The 24,601-nt window shown below is 45.0% G+C and overlaps 1 protein-coding gene across 1 annotated transcript in view; it reads left to right on the top strand.

Annotated features, from left to right (window-relative positions):
* The window catches only part of LOC126521460 (NAD(P) transhydrogenase, mitochondrial-like), a 33,541-nt gene extending 12,008 nt beyond the window's left edge, over window positions 1-21,533 (top strand). The window contains exons 6-16 of the mRNA XM_050170165.3: window positions 3,021-3,225; window positions 4,985-5,218; window positions 5,474-5,563; window positions 6,566-6,835; window positions 10,404-10,649; window positions 13,983-14,228; window positions 14,956-15,144; window positions 16,336-16,487; window positions 17,068-17,332; window positions 19,311-19,522; window positions 20,942-21,533. Of these exons, the coding sequence (XP_050026122.1) occupies window positions 3,021-3,225; window positions 4,985-5,218; window positions 5,474-5,563; window positions 6,566-6,835; window positions 10,404-10,649; window positions 13,983-14,228; window positions 14,956-15,144; window positions 16,336-16,487; window positions 17,068-17,332; window positions 19,311-19,522; window positions 20,942-21,091 (2,259 nt within the window). The 3' untranslated portion in view covers window positions 21,092-21,533. The remainder of the gene's footprint in view (window positions 1-3,020; window positions 3,226-4,984; window positions 5,219-5,473; window positions 5,564-6,565; window positions 6,836-10,403; window positions 10,650-13,982; window positions 14,229-14,955; window positions 15,145-16,335; window positions 16,488-17,067; window positions 17,333-19,310; window positions 19,523-20,941) is intronic.
* The last annotated feature ends 3,068 nt before the right edge of the window (window positions 21,534-24,601 follow it).

Here is a 24,601-nt window from a genome sequence, read left to right as displayed (position 1 = left end):
ATGTCGTGGTCTACCATGCCAGGTTGGTTTAAATACTATTATGACTTACTTCCTGTTGTTTACTTTCTGTTGTCTGTCTGTTCATTTAATTTGTGCATTTTCTTGACGAGATCTTATGCTGTTATAGGCCAGCTGCAATGAAACATTGGATCTTATAAAAATCTTATTATCAGATAGCATAGGTACAGAACAGCCTTGATGCATAATTTTAGGTTTGAAATATGAGTGGATGAGTCATGAAGAGCTTGCAAAATAAACATTTTTAATACTGGAACTAAAAGGAATGCCACAATTGTGGCACACCGGAAATAACGCAGGACCCACAGTGTTAAGAAATAATGCAGCTCCTCGGCATGAACTCTTGAGGTCAGGCAGTGCCCGCAGCGTGTCAAAAATCTTGGATGTGGTGTGCTGGGACATGTAACACATTTGCTGACCACGAAATGTTAGTATTGAAAGGCTATTAATAAGAAAAATTAGACAATTACGAGCCCTGCAGCTTTGCCAAGATTGCATCAATTGTGTATACAGTTGAACCCGACTATATCGAACCCATTTACATCGAATTATTCTGTATGTCAAACAATTTCTGAACGCGGTACAGTTACAAGGAGTATATATAGCAAAAATTATGCTCACATCGAACAAAAATAGCAGCGACTCACGATATATTGAACGACAAGTGGTGCAAAAGTGCCCTCAGAAGTTGGCTTTCCCTCGCTGCGGCGGGGAAGCTCGGCGGCGCGGCTCCATCCAACCCCAACCGCTCTCGCTACCATGACCGCGCAGCGTTGAGCAAGCCGTCGACACCTTCAGGAACAAATGATCCTGGCTCGCCCGCAGCGCTTGCTCAGAGATCCAATCAGAGGCTCTTCGTCGTGCAAGATGGCGCAAGTGCAGGTTGTCTTGCTGCTTTTCTGGTTCATTGTGGTTGTGCCTTGTGGGCCTTCTCCCGCAGTGTTGCCGTGATGAAACGGCTGAATTTGCTTTTTGCCGTGAAGCTTGAAATTGTAAATCGCGGCGACAAGTCGGATGACCCCATAGCGTGCAAGATTTCGAGGAGCACTCTCAGCACAATCTTGAAGAATAAGGGGGAGATTATGGCTAAAGCAGACAAACTCACGACCCGGTGCCCTTGGCGTCCGACGCGTATGCACGCCCGTGTACAAGGGGTTCATCCAATATTGCTTCAGAGGTGCCGGCTTCCGCGTGCCCGGTGCTGACTGTAAATTATGATGAGTGCGACAAAGCCATTGCCAGTGTTGCCGAAGTTTGGAGCGAGCTGTCAGAAATTCCGGAATACGTTAAGGAGTCAACGGTCGACTAGGTTGTGAGTGCAGATGATGGTGCCGCGACCACGGGAGAGCCCGAAAACGAAGACTACATTGCCAACATCATACCAAGCACAAGTGAAAGTGGGCACAATGAGGAAAGCAACGACGGTCCTTTGCCCACATCCTCCGAGGTATTTGGGGCACTCTCACTAGTCCGGTGCTTCTGCGCGAATGTGGAAGGTTGCGGCCTCAACCGCTCCGACTCTTTAGACAATGTGGAGAAGTGCGTGCGTCGCAAGCAGCGAAATCGCCCAAGCAGAAGAAAATACACGACAATTTCATGCGAAACTATGATAGTTTCATCAATAAAGTGTTATTATAAATGGTATGTGCTTTTATGACGTCCAATTCTTTAGCAGGCTTATTCAAATTATGCCCTATATCAAACCGATGGGCGTTTTTTTGCAAGTTCGATATAGCCGGGTTCGACTGTACTACTTATGTATAACTACATATATATTAGCCAAAGTGAAATTTTATTGCAGAGAATTGGCTGTCATACACATGAAAAGTTGGCCCCATTTGGAGTGTGCTAGAGATGGGCAGTGTTGCAGTTCTCTATAATGAGCTGTGATCTTGAAGGTTCACATCTGCGGACATAGGTTGCTGAGAAGCTGCTGTCCTTGAAAAGAAACATTTGTTTTCTCATCTCTTCAATTAAATTGCCTCTGAAGCCTCCAGTACTGTACAGCAATTTCATCTATGTCATTTCACATGCACTAAATATACGGGGTTCTGGGTTTCTAGCTAAAGGGCACTGAAAGCTTTTTGCTGGTAATGAGGAAACTGCAAAACTGGTGGTTGCAAATAGAAAAAAGAAAATTCACCCATGGTTATGATATTCCCTAATGCGAATTTTGAGCACAACTGTTTAGTGTTTTGAATTCGCTATATATAGTATTGTGGCAACGAATTTGATTCTGGATGACGGGCTCCTCTTGGCGGCGGCGCTGAGCCTCTGTTCGGGCAGCTCGTTTAGCAGCATCAGCAGACTAAGCATTTCCACTGGTTGCATTGCTCATTGCATTGTTCAGAAAGAAAGCATGAACAAGGGAACATGTGGCTCGCACGGAGTGCATTCTCTAGCAGCAGCTGCGCAGGCGAAGTAGCGCACTTGCAGTGGGTCCGAAGCCCTCATCAGTGCTTTTTCTTTCTCTATGTGGTATCGATATGGATGCGCTCACCCCATGCCTGGTTGCTACCGTGGCGCACGTCTCGTGCGGCACTCTGCTTTCCTCCTCCTCCTTTGCCACACTCTCCTCCACTTTCCTCGTCATGTTTTCACTGCACCCTCCTCCTGCGCTTTCCTTCTCTGCTTTCTTCCTCATGCTCTCTTCGCTCTTGCCATCTTTCATTGCCCACCACGCACTGCATTCACTCTTTAGTCCTTCGCCATGCTCGTTTGCTCGGTTACGCCGAGGGACGCCAATGCTCAACGCAAGAACGGGCGCCTAAGAGCTGCGCTCTAAAGATGAGATGCTTTCAGAATTGCCTCGTTCTCACATTCATAGAGGTGGATCGCTGATCTAAATCAGCTTTCATCATTGGCAAAGAATGCATGCACATCTCTCTCTCTCTTCCACACGTATAATGGGAATGTGTATTGAAGGCATGTTATCTCAGGTGAAAAAAGAAAACAACACATTAGTAGTGCTAGCCTTCTGTCTACTACGCGCATTTTTTTAGGAAATGGTGGAAACCATGAAACCTGGATCAGTCATTGTGGACTTGGCGGCAGAGAGTGGTGGCAATGTTGAGACCACCAGGCCTGGAGAACTGCACGTGCACAAGGGTGTCATTCACATTGGCTACACAGACCTGCCAAGTCGCATGCCAACACAGTCCTCAACATTGTACGCCAACAACATCTCCAAGTTTCTCCTGTCAATTGGCAAGTTTTTTCTCGTGCTCTCTGTTGTGCATCATGTGCACACATGTCCACTCTTTAAAGGCCCTTGTGTTAGTCGCTGCTGTTTGGCAGAGTGCGTTGAACTTGTCAAGAGTACATGTGCAGCAGGGCAGCCATTGTCTCCTAGGTTCCTAGGCTAGGCTTTGTAGCAAATACCTTTGTATTGGGAAGTTTGGATACACAAACCTCCAAAAAGTGGAAACAAGTTACCTTAGCCCCTTCAAAGACTACACTGTCTCTCTCATGTGCTTAGGCCTTCTGGCCTTCATGCTGTTTGATTTCAACCTGAGTCACACTCACATACAAATGCACGCGCGCACGCATGCACACACACGCACACGCACACACACACACACACACACACACTTGCACATGAGTAAAACTTTACTAATTCAGATTTCATGGCACTAAAAGAAATGCCCAAGTTAACTGAATGTCATACTATTAAATGTCTCGGGGAAAAAAAATGAAAAGATGCTTACTATATCAACATGCCTTTATTTACAAGTCAAATCCGCAACTTCATTTCGATTTTGCACAGAATCAGAGGAAGCTGCATCTTATGACTGATAAGTGCTGGCAGCAGCGTGAGACATGAGTGAGTCTTCATCCGAGTAGATGTGTTTTTCTTTAATATCATGCTCGCATCCCGATTATTTTGTCGTCAGTGAGCTGTTCAGCAAGTGATCCTCTTATCACAATGTAGCTGATGAGTTTGACACCAGTGTGCGGGTCTCGATAGAATCGCTTTTTCTTCTCAACGGTTTCTGCAGTCCTTATGACATCGCATGGGCCTTGCACTGAAAACGAAACCACTGCTTTCTGCAATCGCTGCAAATGCACCTGCATTCGTAGATGGCAACCAAACAGTTCTGAAGGCACGCGGCCGATGCGGTGTTACACGCGGGGGTAAAGGCAAGAATGAACAGATACAAAGCATTCCTATTATTCCCATAATGTTCTGGCTGATGGCTATGGCAACGTGGACTCCCCCACTTGGTTCTAGTTGGATGCCAACACCACTTTTGCTCTTTTGTGTCACATTTCCAGCGCTTTGCCCATGGCACGCTCTGAGGGTCGCCTTAGTAAACTGGTGCATGGCCAAATACTTCCAAATTAACGAGTCTCATGCCACTGATTATTGTATACCCTTGCCCGAACAAGAAGGCAAGTCTAAATTATCAAATTTTCTGAAATAGCGAGCATAGAGCAAAAAAAAAAAAAAACTTCTAAAGTTACTCAGCCTGAGTGTGTTTTGTAAGGGTGAGTCGCATAACACCAGCATGGAACACTCCAGAATGTGTGAAAATACAGAAAAAGCAAGAGAAATAATAATTCCATAAGCAAAGGTAAAGTGGGAATAAATTAATGCACAAGAGAAATGTGAATGCTGGATGAATACAAGAGTAAATAATGTGCGAGATGTGTGTGCTGCGCTGCAGCTGCTTACTGCGAGCAATACTTTGTGAAACACTAAAGAAAACAGGGGTTCCCAAGAAGATGGGGTCTTGAATCAATCAACAGTGGTTGAGTGAGGGAGGCTGAACGAGGGAAGACATTCCTCGTTTGACCGCTGTCAGTCACTTTATGAAACTGTGGCACCTAGTGCCTGTAATAAATAGTGCCGGCTGTTGCTGTCACTGTGACAGACTATTTTAAGTAGGCCACACTGACAACAACTTCGCAAAATGTTGTACCTTGCTCATTGCCAGACGCTATTCCTCATCGGAATCCCTTGCAGGCTCCAAGGACCACTTCTACATTGACCTGAACGACGAGGTCGTTCGTGGTTCTATAGTGCTTCAGGAAGGAACACTTCTCTGGCCACCGCCCCCGCCTAAAGTTTCGGCTGTACCCCCGCCACCCCCAAAACCTGTCGTAACTGCAGCCAAGCCATCTGGTATTGCCCAGAAAGAGGCCGAAGTTCCCGACTACTTTAAGGAAACGCTCAAGAAGTCCCTTGTCTACACAGCAGGTTGGTTCTGTGCCAAAGAGTTCATTTCTCCACTGTTTGTGATGCATTCTTTTTTTTAATGTAGATATGTAGCCCTGGCTATAAAAGAACAAGAATTGTCATCCGCTTTAACGTAGCACGAAGCCACTCTGAACACAAAGCTAGCTTCGCTAACACAGTGCACTGTGAACATATATTTTATGTTAACACAGTGCTCAAGTAAATTCCTTTCCATGAAACCCCTAGTAATGAAGTTTGCCTTGTTTTTATCTTCAGGCCTTGGCACTGTTGTGGGCCTTGGGGTTATCTCCCCAAATCCGGCCTTCACGACTATGACCACAATATTTGGCTTGTCAGGAATCGTTGGTAAGTTGATCAACGCATCATAACGTCTTTATTTCTGGTTTGTGTAGGTATGCTGTACTAAGCACTCTGTGTCACACAAATTCCTCAGAAGCGAAAGGATGTTCGTATGTCATGTGTATTTGGGCTTTTTATTTTGCAGTGCCTATTTTCACAGAAATTCGACAGATCTTTGCAGCACCTACCCATCATTCAAAGATCAGTGGACTTGAGTGAAAGGCCCCCAATAGTGTAAAAAAATGTGTTAAAAAAGTAAGCTGCTGGAAGCCATCATTAAATCCAACTGCTGTTCTGTTTAAACCTTAATATGAAAGAAAGTAAGCTAGTAGCAGCAGTTCTGGGTGCTTAAATATGTCTGGACTGCTGTGTTCCAAACCAGGGACCTTGGCCTTCTTTTTTCACTTTGGAGCTGAGTTAGGGATTTAAGTGGCATTGGAGCATATCACATTGCGTTCATTCATGGTGTAATTTTACTTTGAGTATTGATGTTAGTTCAGATTTTGTTGTTTGCCACACTAATTCATTTTGGCAGCCTTGTGTACAACTGTAAACTGACATTACCTTCGCTTCAGCAATGACCAGCTTTTCCATTATTTGGTCACAAGGAAAACAGGACGAAGAGAATGTAAGGATGAAATGAGTTTAGCAATCATTTTAACCTCTTATTTCCAGTTTCCACATTTGGGGACACCTTCTCTAAAGCAAAGTACTCCTTAGCAAAAAGTGAGATATTAAAATTGCGTGACTTTCTCAGTCTGGACTTTCGTTTACTCAACTTTCAAAGAAGGAAGCTATACCTTGGCCAATGCAGCTGTTGAAAAAAAAAAAAAGCAAATGGCTGGGAATGTTTTCACAAATCTTCCTGTTCACTACCAGTGTCCGCATTTGTGGCCTCCTTTTCTAAAGCCAAGTAGGCCTCAGTGAAAAGTTCTGAGGCATCCAAATCACGCATCATGGTTTATCAGCACCATTTGATCAGCACCGGACTTTCCTCACTCCTTGCAGGCTACCACACAGTATGGGGTGTTACGCCCGCTCTTCACTCGCCACTGATGTCCGTGACCAACGCAGTCTCTGGTATCACAGCAGTGGGTGGTCTGCTGCTTATGGGTGGCGGTGTCATGCCGGGGACAGTGCCGCAGGCGTTGGCTGCCGGTGCAGCCTTCATCTCGACCATCAACATATTTGGTGGTTTCCTTGTCACTCAGCGCATGCTGGACATGTTCCGTCGGCCGACTGACCCCAAGGAGCACAACTATCTCTATGGCATACCTGGTAAGTCAAAATTTGTTGCACATTGCATTGTGTGTGTGCATCTGGGTGTGCGTGAGTGTTGAGCTGTATGCCGTGCCAAAATACTATAGTCATCATGTTGTGGCTTCAGTAACATAATGTAAATACTGTAAAGTATTGAAGGACATAAGGGCACTCTCAAACCGTAAAGAAAGAACTCTCAAACCATATAGATTTTGCGGTTGGTGTCTGATTGTTACATAGAATTCCAAACTTGATTATTTGCCTTGGTTAATATTTTGAATGACCAATCAAGCTTGCTGGTTTATGTGCAAAACTTAGTAGTACTGTACCTTTTACTGGCAAGCCACAAAGGATGGGAACTTTACATGCTATCAGGCATCAAGCGGTTACAGGTCCTGTTATGGAGGGAATGAAGGCTGTTTCTTTTTGAAACAAAGTTTGTTTCATAAGATAATCATTACAGGTGCTGTAAATGGATGCTTGCATGGAATTGAGTGGCCAACTTCCATAACTATTAAGAAAAAATTGCGCAGAACCCATCGCATCATGACTGTCAATGGTAATGCGCCAGCATTGAATCAATATAGCGACACAATGTATTGCCACCATTGAAACGAGTTATGTATGAGGTGTGTACTGCAGCTGGACTACCCTTTTGTGCTTTCCTAAAAACGCTCAGCAACACCTAGAACCACTGCACGTGGCCTCCAAAAGGCGTCGCGCTGGTGCATGCGAATGCTGAGAAATGCATCATGCAGCAACCGGGCTACTCTCTCTCACTTCATTTCTGACACGCTGCACCATCTAGTGGCTCTGCCGAGAAGTCCTTGCATTGCCTCCGAGATGATAATCGTGGCGCGCTGGTGCCTTAGAACACTGAGAATTTATCCCTTGCTTTCCACGCACTCAGTGGCATGTACTCGGTGCATTTGTGGTGTAGCCTGCTAATGTGTCAGGTTGCTGTCCTTGGGGAGCCCGTGCGACGTAGGTTCGATTCTGCTAAGCATCAGAGAAATTTAAGGGATCTTTGTTGTCATTGTAGAGCAGCATATCCCCAGTAGCCCAAGCCTAGGTACCCTAGTTGGTGTCAGACATTCATTGAAGAGCGTCACACACTCACTGGCACATACCCAGTGCTTCAAGCCGGCATCGTAGTTTCTTCGAACAGTGGTACCTACCCAGTCCCGCATCAACAGTGACCCTTGTCAGCATGATAGAGGCTCGTTGAAAAGCACATATGTACACACTGCCGCAAGCTCAGTGATTCAAGTCGGTCCCTTGGTTGGTTTTGAACCCTGTTACCTGAGCACAGCAGCCCGATGCGCTAGCCATTCAACCACCTACTACCCAGTGACCCATGTACCGTATTTACACGATTGTAAGTGGACTCGAATGTAAGTCGACACCCCCCCCTGTCACGTGACAGGAAAAAAAATAAGAGCGTACCCTTGGGAGCATTTCATAACGAAAATTTGTTAGTAGCTGGCATGGTCACTGGACTACTTGTCTTCACTAGTGCTGCCATCGTCATTGCTGCTACGGTCCCACAGCGCGTCGTCGTCCAGCAAAATTCCACATTTGGCAAACGACCGCACTACGTCTTGTGGAACAGCAGCCCTCGCCGAATGCACCCAACCACACGCAGCCGTCAGGGAGGCTCTTTTGACAGGTCCGGTTGGCGTAAGTTCGTGGTCTTCTGCTGCCAGCCATTCGTTGTACTCACGGCGGAGCACGTCCTTAAAAGGCAGAGATCCGGGCTTGTTTCATGACCATATCACACTTCACTAGCAGGGACCGATCACGCATTTCAGCGACGTACCCTGCAAGCTTGGCCTACAGCTCTGGAAAGCGTCCCGACTTCGGCCCGTGGGAAATTCTTCGCTTGCTGTCACAGGTGAAACTTCTGCTTCACTGCAGTCGCCACTCTCGCACTAACCATTCAGAAACATCGAACTTCCGGCTTGCTGCGCAGTGATTTGTTTTTTCGGCATAAAGGAAGGCAGCCCTCTTGAATGCTGCTGTGGACGAGGGCCGAATGTTTAGTGGGCCTGGAGCACTCGTGATAACTGAGGAAGCATGGAAGTAGCACGTAGCCGGCAGTCGAGTCAAATGCGTCAAACTAAGAGCTACAGGGAAATAAAAACACGTGAGCGGCGTCTGCTCTTCCATGAACTATCGACACTCCCTGCAAGCACCGCCGTTCTGGGGGTGCCGCCGCAAATGGAACAGCAGCACTTCCGTCGACTATCGACACCCCCCATGAGTGTTGTGTTCACTGTAAAACCCTAAAAAATGTTGAAAGGCCCTTCCGAAAAGTGAACAAATGTGTGGGATAGTGAAAACTACTGGTAGGGCCATAGAGCAAACATAAAATTGTAACTATGTTGTAGCTCCCCTGATATCTCGTTGGTCTCGCTTTTCTGGTGGTGCCATGTTTTGGTTTCGAATGTAAGTCGACCCCCCCCCCACTTCAGATTTTCAAACTTAAAAGAATAGGTCGACTTACAATCGTGTAAATCTGGTAGGCAGCAAAACAGTTAGATACAAACCTAGGGACATTAGTTAGATGCATTGCCCCTGGAAAGTGCATGAAGTACCCTAAGAATGCTAACCGGAAAAAGAATGCTATCCCCAAAAGATCTTGAACCAGTCAACACCATTCTCTGTGTTATTGTTCAAGCAGCAGTTAAACTTGGGTGATCTTACTTAATCAAATGTCCTCAGCAAGTGGTTAGCAATGTCCTTTAACACTGTGGCATACTTGTTGTCGGGTTGCAAGACTCTTTCATTTCCTGTCATTCAGCTTTTACGTATGACACACAATGGTACTGGCCGGTGACGTAGTTATACAGTTGCAAGAGATCGCGCAAGGACTGCTAAATTAGTGCCACCTGATGGCATGGATAGGTTCGGGCAAAAGAGGAAGTTGCTGCCTCCTCTTGGGCTGCACAACGTTGATGCATGTTGGCCAACCACATGCTTGTTGGTATGCTTTGTGTGACTGACCTTGTAAGGCTTCCCATTTGGCTTCAGAGCGTGGCACCAGCCTGAGTGAACAGGATCGTTTCAACGTGCTTCCATTCACAGGGCTGCACCTGCGAATGACTTGGGCCTAGTTGTTTAGCATAGGCAAACATTCACTCGATACCTTTGCATTGCGAGTATAACTTTTTTATTTCAGGAGGACTTGCTGCAAAGGCATATGGGAAATAAAATAAAATAAAAGCTTATAACTCTGCATCATGCAGGAGCTGCAGCAATGTCTCTGCAAACTTATTGTTTGCCAACCAACAGATGTTTTCAGGTACTATATCTGGCTTCAGTCCACCCTTTCTTAAGATCTAAAGTCTGATTGCCCGCATTCCGGGACACTGCCAAGGCAGGTGTCACTTCCTTGATTTATTTTATTATTTCCTTGGCTTTTGATTATTGGAGGCACTGTCTTCAATAAGGAGCCATTTCATGTAAGTATTTCGGCTAGCTCGTGTGTTGCAGTTTTCTTCGTTGCCACAAGCATGTCAACCCTACATTTCGTAGGCCTTCGGCCCCGTAACTCACTGTGCGGCATACTTCTGCTTTTTTCTAGCGTTGGCATTCCTGGGTGCATACGGTACGGCTGTATCCCAGGGCTGCACGGACTTGGAGCAGATGATGTACTTGGGCTCGTCTCTCTGCTGTGTCGGTGCCCTAGCAGGCTTGTCCTCACAGAAGACGAGCCGTCTAGGAAACGCTCTGGGCATGGTGGGTGTGTCGGGAGGAATAGCGGCCACTCTTGGTGCCATGGACCTCACACCAGAGCTGACCGCTCAGGTGGTGGCCTGCATGGGTGCAGGTGAGTAATGGAAAGATTTGTTTGCAGAGTACTGAATGGCCTTTGATCTGTGGCCAGCACGGTTGTATTATTATGTCATACAAATCAACTATCATGCGATAACCCAGTGTTTCGTGGCAGGGCGACCAGTTTGGCTTACTTTAAGGAAATCTGGACTCTGTTCTGAATGCTTGCAAGATTCGCTGGCTACTTATTTGGTGTTGGTTAGTTCTAGAAAAGAAAGTTTGTAAGGTACTGAACAACTCATTCTGTGGCCAGCGTGGTTGTCTTATCATGTCATATGTGTCCACTGTTGAGTGAAAGCAGTGTTTTTCATCAGGGCAGTCAAGGTTCTTATGAGCAGATCTGTACTTGGTTTAAAATTATCTAGTCACTGCTCAAAGTACAGTGAAGGGGGGATTGTTGGCATTTATTCCCTTTGTTTACAATATGTTTACAAAACTGTGAATAAAGAATAAATTTTTAATGGGGTTAGCTTGTGCCCAGCAAAACAAGTAACAGTCGGGCACAACGATAGCGGTGAGTGAAGTTGCCGATCATCAGGAATCTGGTCTGCAGCCCAGACACGTCAGCTATACTTCGACTCATCGAATGTCCCAGTGTGACCGCTGGTGCTCACAAAGTTCTAATGTACAACACTGTTTGCATCACTCATTCTGATTACAATAGGTACAGCAACAACGAAGACAACAGATAGAATTGGCTACAAGAATCCAGAAAGTTCTGATGCATACAGGCATGTCTCGGACCGAGTGATAACGTATAACATTTGTTAGCCGGTGAAAAGCGGTCACCAGAAAAAGATAAACACATACACATGTCAATATTTGAACATGGCTCTTGTTTTTCAGCCATGAAACTTCTTGTCCAGCACGATGCTGCATACTGCCTGAAACTAATGCTGCTTTGTGCCCCTTGAACTTGAATCGAGTAACATTTTGGTAATCAAATATACCCAGTGTCTTTAGCTGTACCTAGTTTTTAAAGTAAGAGCGATATAAGTCACAGTGACATTATTGTTATCATTTGAGTGTCTGGATTGGCAGCCTCTAAATTTGAGTAATTTGTGCAGTTATGTGCGCAGTTGATAAAGTTATCTTAATTACTAACTTTTCAATTATTGATTGGTTAGCAAACAGGTTGTTTGTAGCATGAACAAGCTTATCTAAATATGTGAACAAACATTACAGATTTGGGGTCTTGCTGAAAGCGTAACTGACTCGAAGGAACTCCTATGACATCAGTGTCACTGCCCTGTATTCAGTAACTCTGGCACCATCACTACTGACGCAGTTTCGTGGGAAGGTGCCTTTCGAATTGCCTTCATTATCTGCTTTGTTTTGGCAGCCACGCGATTGCTTGATGGTAGTAGGACGCTAAATCTCCACAGTCATTCTGTTGTGCATTCCTTCCGCACCCACTGCAGCAAGTTTTTGCAGGTTTGACGTTCGCCGCTACTGGCATCAAAACTTTAAGCTGTTCGTCACCAAAGAATGGTATAATAGAGCAAGGTGACAAAATAAGATGCCAGCTGCCTTGCAGCTGGCATCTTATCCTGGCTGCAGGGACCCATGCCATTTGGTAACGGTTGCAACAGGACAAAAAGTCCTCGGGGGGGGGGTGACAAAATAGGCATTCCTTTACTGAGTCAGTTTCACTCTCAGCGAGCCTTCGAATGTGTATAGTATTTGTTCACGTAGCTGTCACAAGAGCTTGTTCAGTTAAAATTTCATTGCTCAGCTGGATAATGTCAAGAAGAGGTGGAAAACTGCTTAGTTGCTTTAGCCACCTAAGGTAGATAAAGAAAAAGTTAACACAGCTTGTTTAATTGCATACATAACTGCTCAAATCGCTCCTTTTCTAGAGGCTATGAATCTAGATAATCGAATGGCTAAACCAATGCCACCATGTTTTATATTGCCCTAATTTAAAGAAAGAAAAGTTGCAGTTTTATGCGAAAGGCGAAGCACTGATTGCGATAGCAAATTATGAGACAGCTATATAAAGTAAGGATAGTAGTTTTATCGGCCATATAAACTTGTAAACATTGGCTTACTGACTATATTAACAAACATGGCATCACGCACGCACAAGCTAATGCGAACACATCTCACTTGATGACCGCGGAAACTTGCTACCAGAAACACTGACGTGAGGAAGCATGGCAGCAACAGCAAGCGAATTGACCTGTGGGCTGCCTCTCGCTTTAATGCGAACTCAGTTGCGAGAACACAGTGCACACTAAGCTGTCAGCACTCTGCGCACTCCACCCCATCGCAGATCACCTTCAATATAGGGCCTGCACCGCCACACCATACACAGCCACTACCAAATAATACTGCATGTATTCGTGATTTATTAAGTACATCATCTGTTTCCCTGAAAGTGAATATTATACTGAAATAAGTCTGGTAGAGGAACACTTGAAATTTTATATTAATTAAACCAACGCCAACCAAGTAGGTTTATTAGATCTTCAAGTAGGTGCACTGGTATTACAATTAATAAACCTACTCGGTTGGCTTTTAGTTAATGTAACTTTCAAATTTGTTGGCAGATTGAGTTCTATATAAAGCCACAGCCATCCTATCCTATACATTTGTGTGTTATTCTCAAGTGAACACTTCTGTTATCAGTATGTACAATAATTCAAGATATCTATGTTGGATACTGGGGGGATGCGTGACTCTCATGCGTCCCCTGATATGTTGTTTTCTGGCATAGCTCCCGTCTCCTGTAATCCGGCTTCGCCGCGTGGCTTTACTGCGGCAGTCGGTATGCTTGCAGGGTAGCACGAGGGATGGCGCGAGTGTTGCTCTGCTAACGCCACCTAACGGCAGGGTTACTTGCGTGCAAAAATGAGAAGGCTTTTCCTCTTTGGCTCGGGTCGGCAAGCAGCGCGTACATTCTGCGCGTGCGCCAATCCATGCTTCTGCGAGACCCTACCCCGGAACAGACAAACACAATCGTTTGAACGCATGGCCGTATGTGCGAATGACCAGGCGTTGGTGTCCAGCATAGGGCGAACATATTTGCTCGTTATCCGGTCGTGGTGAGTCGGACTTCAGCAATTTGTTGTGCGCCCATCGGCATGTTTTGTGGATAGCAACTCTGCTAGCAGGCATTAGTCTATGAAAGGTGCAATAAATGCCCTTGTGATTGTTTGCACTACTGTGTTGTCATTCCTTTGTCCCAAGACCACGGGTGAGAACCCCACAATACAAACAGGTTCAATTGTATTTGTACATGTTGTCCTAAACTTGTGATTCACCATGCTTTTACCACATTAATGACATCCTAATGGGAGATGCTTACTTCCCCTGTGGCCAACAGGTGCTGGTATTGGCCTGCTGGTGGCCAAGAAGATTGAGATCACTGACCTTCCACAGCTAGTGGCAGCCTTCCACAGCTTAGTGGGTCTGGCAGCTGTGCTCACCTGCCTTGCCACATACATGGTGGACTACCCTACCTTTGCAACTGATGAAGCGGCAAATGTGATCAAGACGGCTCTCTTTCTGGGCACCTACATCGGTGGTGTCACCTTCAGCGGTTCTCTTGTTGCCTATGGAAAGCTTCAGGGTATGTTTGGAGCATTGGGTAGAAAAGAAATGGAAACTGAAAGACTTCTAAAACAGCCCTTGCAAATAATAAACATTGGCAGATGCCATATCATGCATCCTGACTTTTATAGCTGTAACTAAGCATTCATAGACATTTCGGGAGCAGCGTTGGCTGGTTCTGGTCTTCATTTGCAGGGGTTTGTGCTTGTTTCTGTGGTAGCATTTGATCCACCGACATTAAAGCAGACTCATTCCTATGCCCACAAGAAGGGGCTGTGCCCTGTGTCATCCCCTGTTGGGACAATGCCAGAATGTTCTTGAAGCATTCAGCCAGCTAAATCAGAACAACACCAGTTATCCTCAAGATAAATGATTATGTCCGCAGTGTCAGTTAAGCTTTCGTGCCTATGTTTCAGTGTGAGTTAGAGGTACCTGCATGGTGTTTTATTGTATGCAAGGTGCTGTGTATAGTTGGCCATGTGTAATGTTAAAGTTGTATTTTCAGCATTTGTGGCTATGCTCTGGCGCTAGGCGATAATTCGAGCATATTTCTTTGCCTTTAGCTTTAGTGCCATGACAATTGTGAAATGCAATGTATTGTCAGGATAAAATAAATGAATAATAAAAGCAGTGCAAGTCAAGGGGTAGTCAAAAGTAGCCTATTGTTTCCTCTGTGGTCACCTGCATTGCCTGTCACGGGGCTAGGGCCTGATGTTGTCCAAGCACCGAGTCACATCTATGTGCAGGGCTTCTGAACTCGGCTCCCCTTCTGCTTCCTGGCCGTCACGTGCTCAACAGTGGTCTCCTGGCAGCCAACATTGGTGCCATGGCCTACTACTTCATGGACGACAGTCTCACTGCTGGCCTCGGCTGCCTTGGAACCACTGCGGCTCTTTCCACGCTTATGGGATTCACGCTCACTTCAGCCATTGGAGGTATGCCTTAGTTAGTTAAATGGGGTTTAATGGCGCAAAAGCGACTAAGGCTATGCGCCAAACACTATATTGCTTTGTTTTAAATGCAAAAGCATTTATTTGGCTATCCTACCGCACTTTGGCCTTAATATGGTGGCCGCATAAAAAGAATGCAGAAAGTATAGCTCCAACGAGGAATTGAACCTGGCCCTGCAGTATGGTAAGCAAACACCTATTCTTGGCACTGGGCCAACAGTTGAGAAGGGGTGTCAAATACATGTGATGGTAGAAGGGAAAAGCACATCCACCGTTGTGCTGTCATCACACCAATGCACATGCCTGGCTCGCGGGGGGGTGGGCAGACAGTCATTGTACTTTGGCAGACAGTCATTGTAGATGGATTCTGCCATATTTTTTCACCCCCTCCTCCTGTTTTGCGTGCATATGAATGCTGCTACAGCATAATCATGGGACAGCCAGTTCAGATTACTTCTGTGGATATCCTGTTAGTCGTGAAATTGCATAACAGTTATGGCTGTTGGAACTTTTTGCATGTAAGCAGGTTCTGCCATCAAAGTAGCTGTGGAAGGTTTGTGTTGTCATGCAACCCTTTAAGTCTAGTGCCTTGTTCATATTTTCATTTATAATGTACACCCCAAGCTAGCACCCACAGTGGCCATTGCTCACAACATAAAGGTTCTGCTTGATTTCACCATTTTACTATTTGCATTGGACTTCCTTTTATTAAGGAAGCCACAAGAGACCTTAAAAATTGGTCTTGCATCAAGGTCAGTTTATCAGAAATATGCTAAAGCTATTGGATGTGAGAAACAATTTGTCTTAGCACAGTCTGTCTTGAGAAATCTATACTCTCTATATTTCTCTCCCCCTTTCCCTATGTTGCTATTGAAGTATGAAGTTCCTATGCAGGGAGTTGTCATAAAGTACGGAAATATAACTGCGTAGCGTCAATGGCCAAACCATATTATCGGTCCAGAACCATGGTCAATAAACTTCATAATGCAAAAAAGGGGTAAGGCGTGCAGACACGGACACGAGAGAAGAGAAGTGGGCAACACAGCGTTCGTGTTGTCCACTTCTCTCGTGTCCGTGTCTGCACTCTTTACCCCTTCTATGCATTATGAATCCTTACCAACTATGCAAAATTCATAAGAAGGCATTACATTTTGTCATGTGTGCATTGCTTTCCAGGTGCTGACATGCCTGTGGTGATCACTGTGCTAAACAGTTACTCTGGCTGGGCGCTCTGCGCCGAAGGCTTTATGCTCAACAACAATCTCATGACCATTGTGGGTGCCCTCATTGGTTCGTCTGGTGCCATCCTCTCCTACATTATGTGCAAGGTCAGTGCGTTCATGTATTTAATACCTTTACCTTTCTTGGAAATTGTTTGGCCTCATTCTTAAGCTGCACTGTGCATTTTTACGTGTTTCTAACAGTAGCTTTACATAACACACATGGTTGAGCCCCTCATTCTGCTGCTGAATACGAGGTCCTGCGTGCAATTCTTGACTGCAGCAATTACATTCTAATAGGGAAAAATGGAAAAATGTTTATGTACCATGCTTTGTACTTACGTTAAACAACCTTAGGTGGTCAAAATTAATTTGAAGCCATTTACTACAGCATCTCTCGAAGTACATGTGTTGCTTTAGGACCTCATCAATCATTAAATCAATCTTCAACCGATCAGTAGCTTTAATGATGTTGGGCTTGCAGGCAAAAATCGTGTTATAAAAATTTATTAATGCAACATTTTTGTGCATCAGTAAGTTAAATAGTTCTGAATGTTTGCACCTCTAAATGATAACGCCTTGCCAGTGAGTGTCTTTATAAATAAGGCTTCAGTTCCTCTTTTGTGGTGTTGTTTGTGCACAACTGCATCGCTTACCAAGGGCTGTCTCTTTAAATCTTGCGGCGCAGGCTATGAACCGATCACTTCCAAATGTCATTCTCGGCGGCTATGGCACCTCAAGCACTGGTGGAGGCAAGCCGATGGCCATTACAGGCACTCACACCGAGTGCAATGTCGATGAGGCTGTAGCTATGATCCGTGATGCCAAGGACATCATCATCACGCCAGGATATGGCCTCTGTGTTGCCAAGGCCCAGTACCCACTGGCCGAGATGGTAAAGACTCTGCAGGCAGCTGGCAAGAATGTGCGCTTTGGCATTCACCCTGTTGCTGGTGAGTCTTGAGCCTGATCCACACACCTTGGCATTTCGCCAGAACCTTCAATGGAGTGACATCAAAACGAGAGATATAAGAAGGCCAGAAATTGTTTAAGTGACAGTTATGGGCCTTCCTCCCTGCATGAAGATTCTGTTGTTGGCGTCTGGCACGAGTATCATCATGGTGCAAGTTGGAACCTGGAGCAAGGTTGTACTTCCATCTCTCCAACTCCGTGCAGTACAGCAAAATCTACGGATCGCATCAGCTGACTGGCATGGAGAACCTGAAGAAGGGCTTCTCCTCTGTCCAGCTCAGATTGCCCTCCGTTCCAAGTTGGCTGAATGGGAGATCAGTAGAGCATAATAGGCATGCCTTCTTACCATCATTTGAGCATGCTACAGGCTTTTGTTACCAATTGGCTGGTGTGAACCCTAGCCTTTAAGGCTCCGCAGAGAGTTCCTGAAACAGGAGTATATTAGAGTGTTTATGGTAGTGGCCTCGATATCTTTGCCAAGGGTAGGCTGTGGTTGACATCTGAAAAGTATGAACATTGTGCTGTGGCCATGCTGCTTTCGCTTGCCGGACCAGCTGTTTGTTGGCACTTTCAGCATTTCATTGAGTGACCATGTGCAGTTATTGTAGCTAAGTTGAGCACAAATATTTTTTATAGTGAGTTGAAAACATAAGAAAGGGCAAAGGAATAAATAAAGCATATACAGTTGAACCCTGTGATTACAAAAGTCCGAGACAACGGACTTTTGCCACAATGAAGCACAGTTGACTTCTCTTCATTCGACCTTGACGGGACTGACAAAATTGATCAAATTATCCGGCAGGTCGAATTAAACAAGATGCAGAAAAAATTGTTAAAGTAAATTGCCAATTCATGTGGCGGTATTCTCCTGATACTTTTTTTAATTATCCATTAGATGTACAATAATCATTTTTCAAAAATACCAGTGAATACCCGTGTGCCCACTTACTATGTGTCCAAAGTAGAAAACTAACATAGAAATGACATTAAGGCTCCTAAGCAAAGTAGAAATGTAAAGCGCACCCGATTATATAGCAAGAAAAAAAGGTCTAAATATCTGTTGCACATTGGCGGCTGGTTTTTCTAAAGTAAACCTCGCTGCAATGTGTCTGTGTTATGCCCTAAAGCATACAAATGCTGCAAAGACGTTTTTTTTTTGTTTTTTTTATTGTTCAATTGCACTAAACAGGCAATTTTCAGCCCAATTTTTCTCGCGGGCAAAAAAAAGGGGAGTTGGCCTGTGTTAGAATCATGTAAATGCCACAATTGGACGTGAGCTATGGTTATTGCTTGAAAAATCTTCCCAGGGGAGACTGAAAACAGGAGTCTTCAGCGAGAAATGACATGTGTTTAACACATTCATTGTCCCGTGAGCTCCACCGAGACAGACGCTGCCACAAAAGGGTCGCTATTGGGGTCACTACAGGGGTAAAGTGCATGCGTGCGGATTGGTCAAGTGCAAGTTATCCAACGAAGGCCAATTTTAGGATCAAAATAGCATAAGTTCGAGCTCATAGAAATGCATGGGCCCCTGCATGGGTACCTTTGGCAGAGATCGATTTAACCAAAAAGACCAAATTAGCCCGAGTCAAGTCAACGGAAGTCTACTGTACATTTATCTCTATGGGGTACTCGGCTGTGCCGTGAAGGCATCCGAATTATCCGGCATGTCCTAAACATCGGTCGATGTTATTGTGATTGATTCTGCACATTAAGTGTGATGTGACCAAGTGACACTGAACTGGGACACGAATGTCTTAATCTGTGGTGTGCCTATATGCCGCATACTTTCGTGTTGCCGATCCATGTCGTGCGCTATACTTGAAATTAACAATTCCGTCTTTAGTGTGAGTCCACTGTCCACCCTTGGGGGCAGGCTGGTCATGATTTTGCATTGATGTGCTGTCACTTAATTTGTTGCTCACGATGTGCCGATATTAAATATATGTGTTTATGCAGGCCGCATGCCAGGTCAATTGAATGTCCTTCTAGCCGAAGCTGGTGTGCCCTATGATATTGTCTTGGAAATGGACGAGATCAACGAAGACTTTCCCAAGACAGACCTTGTCCTGGTCATCGGTGCTAATGACACCGTCAATTCTGCAGCTGAGGAGGACCCGAACTCTATAATCGCTGGAATGCCAGTTTTGAGAGTCTGGAACTCTAAGAAGGTATAGTGGCTAGACCTTTTCCTGGATGTCAGGGCCTTCACGACCCTGTGTGCATTCCATATTTACCCAATTCTAATGCGCAATGCAATTTCAATTTGTATGGGTTCAAAGGAACAATATTATGTAAACTCATATCATAATATGCATCTTATTCTTATAACAAATTAGCATGCCTCCAGTTGTCATAATTAGAAAAAAGAACCTGTAGGTATGCCTTCACAATATGGAAACTTATGCAGAGTTAGTGTCCATCATCGTCATTGTTGGGCATCCCCTTGTTGCTATGTGCTAACATGTTAGCCTTTATGCCATTCATTTTGTTCGACATGCCTAGTAAACCTAGCAAAAAGCTATAAAAAGTCAGCCGAGGCAAAATTTATTTCAAGCATCCTTCCGCATAAAAATGTTAGAGTGCCAAAAATGCTGTCAAAGCTCGCACACCATGACATGGAAACACCGCTGCACCATTTGTCGCGTTTGTAAACTTGCGGAGACTGCAGTGCATGCGTGATCTCGCAGTGCTCGGAGAAACACGAGAGGTGACAATTCCTTCAGTGCAAGAGGCATGTGGAGGCAGTGAACACGTGGTAACGTGATCAAACACGTGGTTCGGGGCTGGGTGGAGGGGTAGGAATACGGTGCCTATCTGCCTCCTAGCGCACGCGCCCATATGTGGGCCACACACCGTATCTCGGAGGTGATCTCTCCGCGACAAGTGCAGAGGCAGAGTCGAGACAGTTGGTGCCTTGATGCACATTGGCTTCCTACTCCTCCAGCGCTGGCGGTCGTGTAATCTCAAGTTTTCAAGACATGTTGCTCGCCTTACGACAGCGAGTTTGTGGTCATCGAGTGAGATCTGCTAAGCTTTCCTGAGTGCACGTACCACCAATATAACTGCTAACCTTACTTCATGTAGTTGTCTCTTTGTTATCACCGTCAACGCATTGCTTTTCTGGCAGAACTATGGCTTCCTCATTTTTGCTCTGTACAAAATATCCGTATTACTTTTTTAAACATTTGTGGGCGCCAGCTGCGGGCACTAAGCGTGATCAGCCATGGCGACCAAGATTCATGGCACCGCGCAACGCAACACGCAAATCTCGGACACCGTGAGCCAGGTCGATGCATTGCTCTCTGCATGATCTGTACCACACGCGCCAGCACTCATAACCTCACTATTATGCCGCGACCATCTTGCCATTTGCTTGTCTGTGCTTACTAGCAAGATACTATCCACCAGGAATGCTGTGGGAAATTGTGAAGTTGTATTTCTTGCTGAAACCTTATCACCTCGAATTAACAAAAGTTTTTCACTGCAAATACAACTTCGCTGTATCGAGGTTTGAGTATAGTATAAAAGCACAATATTTACTAAACACTCTTTGATTACTGTATATATCTTTTTTCTCCTTCACATAGGTGATTGTTATGAAGAGGAGTCTAGGTGTGGGCTACGCAGCCGTCGACAACCCAATCTTCTACAAGGAGAACACAAACATGCTTCTTGGAGATGCAAAGAAGACATGCGATGCTCTGCTCCAGAAAGTTCAAGCAACTTTCCAATCTTGATCTGAACTTAAGGCTATGCCTGTGAATGGCAAATTTTCATAAGTGATTTGTTTATTTTGCTTTTGTAAGAACCCAGCAGTATGCAGTTCGAATTAGATTGTGCCATTGCAATATCAGCAGGACATATTGGAAAGAGACACGAAAGAAAAGAAAATAGAATTAAGGTAGATGTACCTGATCACTGCATTTTTTTTTTCGAGCTGCATATGACATTGTCTTTTTTACAGATGTTTTTGTACTTTATAGGATTTTTATAAGGAACATTGTTTTGCTTAGAAAAGTGCGGAAGTCATGAAATGAGCTTGGAGTTATTGTGATGCCATCAATGCTTCACAAGGCTGGTCAGCGAATCATTCAAATCTATTTTTCACTGATGTCGGATCTGCTCGCTGTTTGAGTTGTGAGCTTCGACATATTTACAATAAACGAAGTGACGGAATAAGGGATGAAACTTTTGTGCATTTTTCTGGTCTTAGTAGCAGGCTGGTGTCTTGAGTGTATTCAGACGGGACGATCCTTACTATTACTAAAGATCCTTACAGTTGCAGATGGACCACATCATGTCTCATGCCATGTAGTTAGGGCTTCTGCATAAGTTTAGCATCTTATGTTGACTGATCCCCAAAGCATTTTACTTGTCATTTAATGAAAGGAATTTGCAAGACACTACAAAATCAATGGTTTGCCGTAGTCAGTCTTATGGGCATCACTGGTTCAGCATCACTGATTGGATTGCATGTGTATGAGGATTGAACATCTTTTTTTCAATGTCACTGGTAAAAACTTTCACTTGATGCGGGTTTGCAGACTTGTTTGCCTTCAAGTAATCTTAATTTGGAAGGCATTATTCTAGTTCATAAAGTCTCATCGGTGAGGCCTTTTGCACGCTGAAATTTCCAGGTCGCCTGGATCAGAGATACAAACAGAATAGAGGAAATGCCGGGACCAGAGTTTTCGTTCAGGTCCGCATCTCATTGAAAATGAGAGCAACTGAAACTTTACCATCATTGGCTAGTGTAAGGCTGCATTTTTGGCAGTGTTTACTACCAATTTCTTGCCATATTTCTTAGAACACTATGGCCACCTTGCAAAACAACTTGCATGAAACGGGCATAACATGCAAAATGGCGGTTTTTATCAAATGAGCAGCGTTCCTAAATAATGGGCTGTTTGGATCAAGTTGGTTGTGCAAAGAAATTAATGCACTGACAAATTTGAGCGTGCAGTGTCCACTCTTCCCCTGGCTCTGTGTGCATGCAAGGTTAGGTGTAGACCAGAAAAGGAAACAAAATGTTCCAGAGGACTATACAGGTCCGCCCTTGTAGTTATTCTATGCAGGGATATTGTCAAAAAGGCAGACTTCCATATGGAGTTTTTGAGTGCATATTAGGGGAACAAAGTTTGATGCTTAACTCTTAGAAGTGCATGTTGTTGAAGTTAGTTTTGCACATGTACAAGGCTTGGAATAGGGTTACAAAATGCATGTAGTAATGGCAACGCAAAAGTTGCCATTGATAGGCAAAGAGGTGGCACCAATATACATTATTTTGAAGTGTTAGTTTTGAGCTTTGGGCTAGGTGGCCTGGCATTCTTTCAAAGCTAATTCTTTAATTTTAAGCATTTAGAACCACGTGGCTGCAGGCAAAGTGCAGCATTCACAGGTGAATGGACATGAATTTGTAAGGTGGTCTAGCCATACAAGGCCCGTCGGGCAAACGTATCTTCCTGTTCGCGGCGCTGACAGTTTTGCGAAGTAGCAGTAACAGGCGTGGGCTGGACGCTGGACGCACGCAGTTGTGCGGCCGTTGCGAGGTTCGCCGTCCATAAAAGCGGCAGTTAACGACCGCGCTGTCGAGACGCCCTAAAACGTTGCCGAAGGCGGGTTATCGCGGTTGCCGCGCCGAACGTGGCGCTGATCAAAACGCTTTCAGTTTCGCGTTGCCTTTCGCACTTCACATACAGGCTCGTTTTGTAGGCCTTACATTTTTAGGCACTTCAGCGTGGGTTTTGAAGAGCTGTAGCTGAACGTCGTCAAAGCTATGACAAGCCAAAGGCGTCCGAGCGACCGGAGGCTTTAGCACTCCTCAAGGGCATACCGTGAAGACTCGTCTAGAAGGTGCCATCATGGCGTCGAAAGTATGTCGGATACGCCGGCGCAGATGGGTGTAGGTAGAATGCCGTATATTTGGACTGCGCGCGCTAGGGATAGCTTTAGCTTAGAGGACGCAAGCCGCATCCAAGCCTTGGGGGACGAAAACTCCATCGTGGGTAACAAAGGAAATTGTAGAGCAACATGAAAAGCTCCCGCTACAGCTTTCTGTTGCTCAATACGTGCTTCGTGATAGTGTTTTTCCGAGTGTGAAAGAAGCCCGCGAGTACACGCAAAGCGGCTCGAGCGGCCAGTCGCGCGGCAATTTTGCGTGCATTTGCGGGCTTCTAATTCACTCTCGGAAAAACACTTCTGTTATAGCACGTATTGTGCAACAGAAAGCTGTATCGGGAGTTTTTCGTGTCGCTCTACAATTTTCTAATTGACACTTTTCATGTAATTATAATTTTAGGGAAGTTGATTAATTAAGTAGGACTAATGTAATTAAGCGGAATTAAAAAAAAATAATTTGAGTACCTCCAAGCGACGGGAAACATTACCTTGGTTCTAACCACCTGCGTGGCATTCGCATACTTTTAAGCTCTGGCTAAAGTTAGCTGGGACGCCCTCTATATAGCGCAAGCAGTAAACTATAAAGAAAGCTTTTCAAAATTACTGGAATTTAAGGAATGGGTTGCACCAGCTTAGCCACTCTAGGAATGGGAACGGTCCAACCCTCGCCATTCCAAGGAGTCTGAAAGGAGTGGAATTACGGTTATCTCTACTCTTCGGAATGGAGCGGGTACGAAAAAAAGGGGTTCCACCGCTGCACTCCATAGCTCTGGTTTAGACAAAGATACAGTATTCTGTAAATACATATCCGCCGCGGACGCTGAGTGGCTATGATGTTCACTTGCTGCGTATGAGGTCGCCGGTTCGATTCCTGGCCGCGGTGGCTGTATTTTGATAGGAGGTTCCCATTAAGGATATCCAGATGGTCAAAATTTATGTCTCCACTACGACGTTCCTCAGAATTGACGCTCTGTCCAATGCCATTCACAGCATGTTTACAGGAGGTATTCAGAGACCTGGAGTGGGAAGAATTAGGGATAAAAAGTTGATGGAGAATACCTTAGCAACTTGAGATTCGCTGATGATATTGCCTTGCTTAGTAACTCAGGAGACCAATTGAAATGCATGCTCACTGACCTGGAGAGGCAAAGCAGAAGGGTGGGTCTGAAAATTAATCTACAGAAAACTAAAATAATGTTTAACAGTCTCTGAAGAGAACAGCAGTTTACGATAGGTAGCGAGGCACTGGAAGTGGTAAGGGAATACATCTACTTGGGGCAGGTAGTGACCACGGATCCGGATCATGGGCCTGAAATAACCAGAAGAATAAGAATGGACTGGGGGGCGTT

Source organism: Dermacentor andersoni, chromosome 6 (genome assembly GCF_023375885.2).
Source record: "Dermacentor andersoni chromosome 6, qqDerAnde1_hic_scaffold, whole genome shotgun sequence".
NCBI lineage: Eukaryota > Metazoa > Arthropoda > Arachnida > Ixodida > Ixodidae > Dermacentor > Dermacentor andersoni.
Note: the sequence above shows the minus strand (reverse complement) of the source record. Positions and strands in the feature narration are given on the sequence as shown.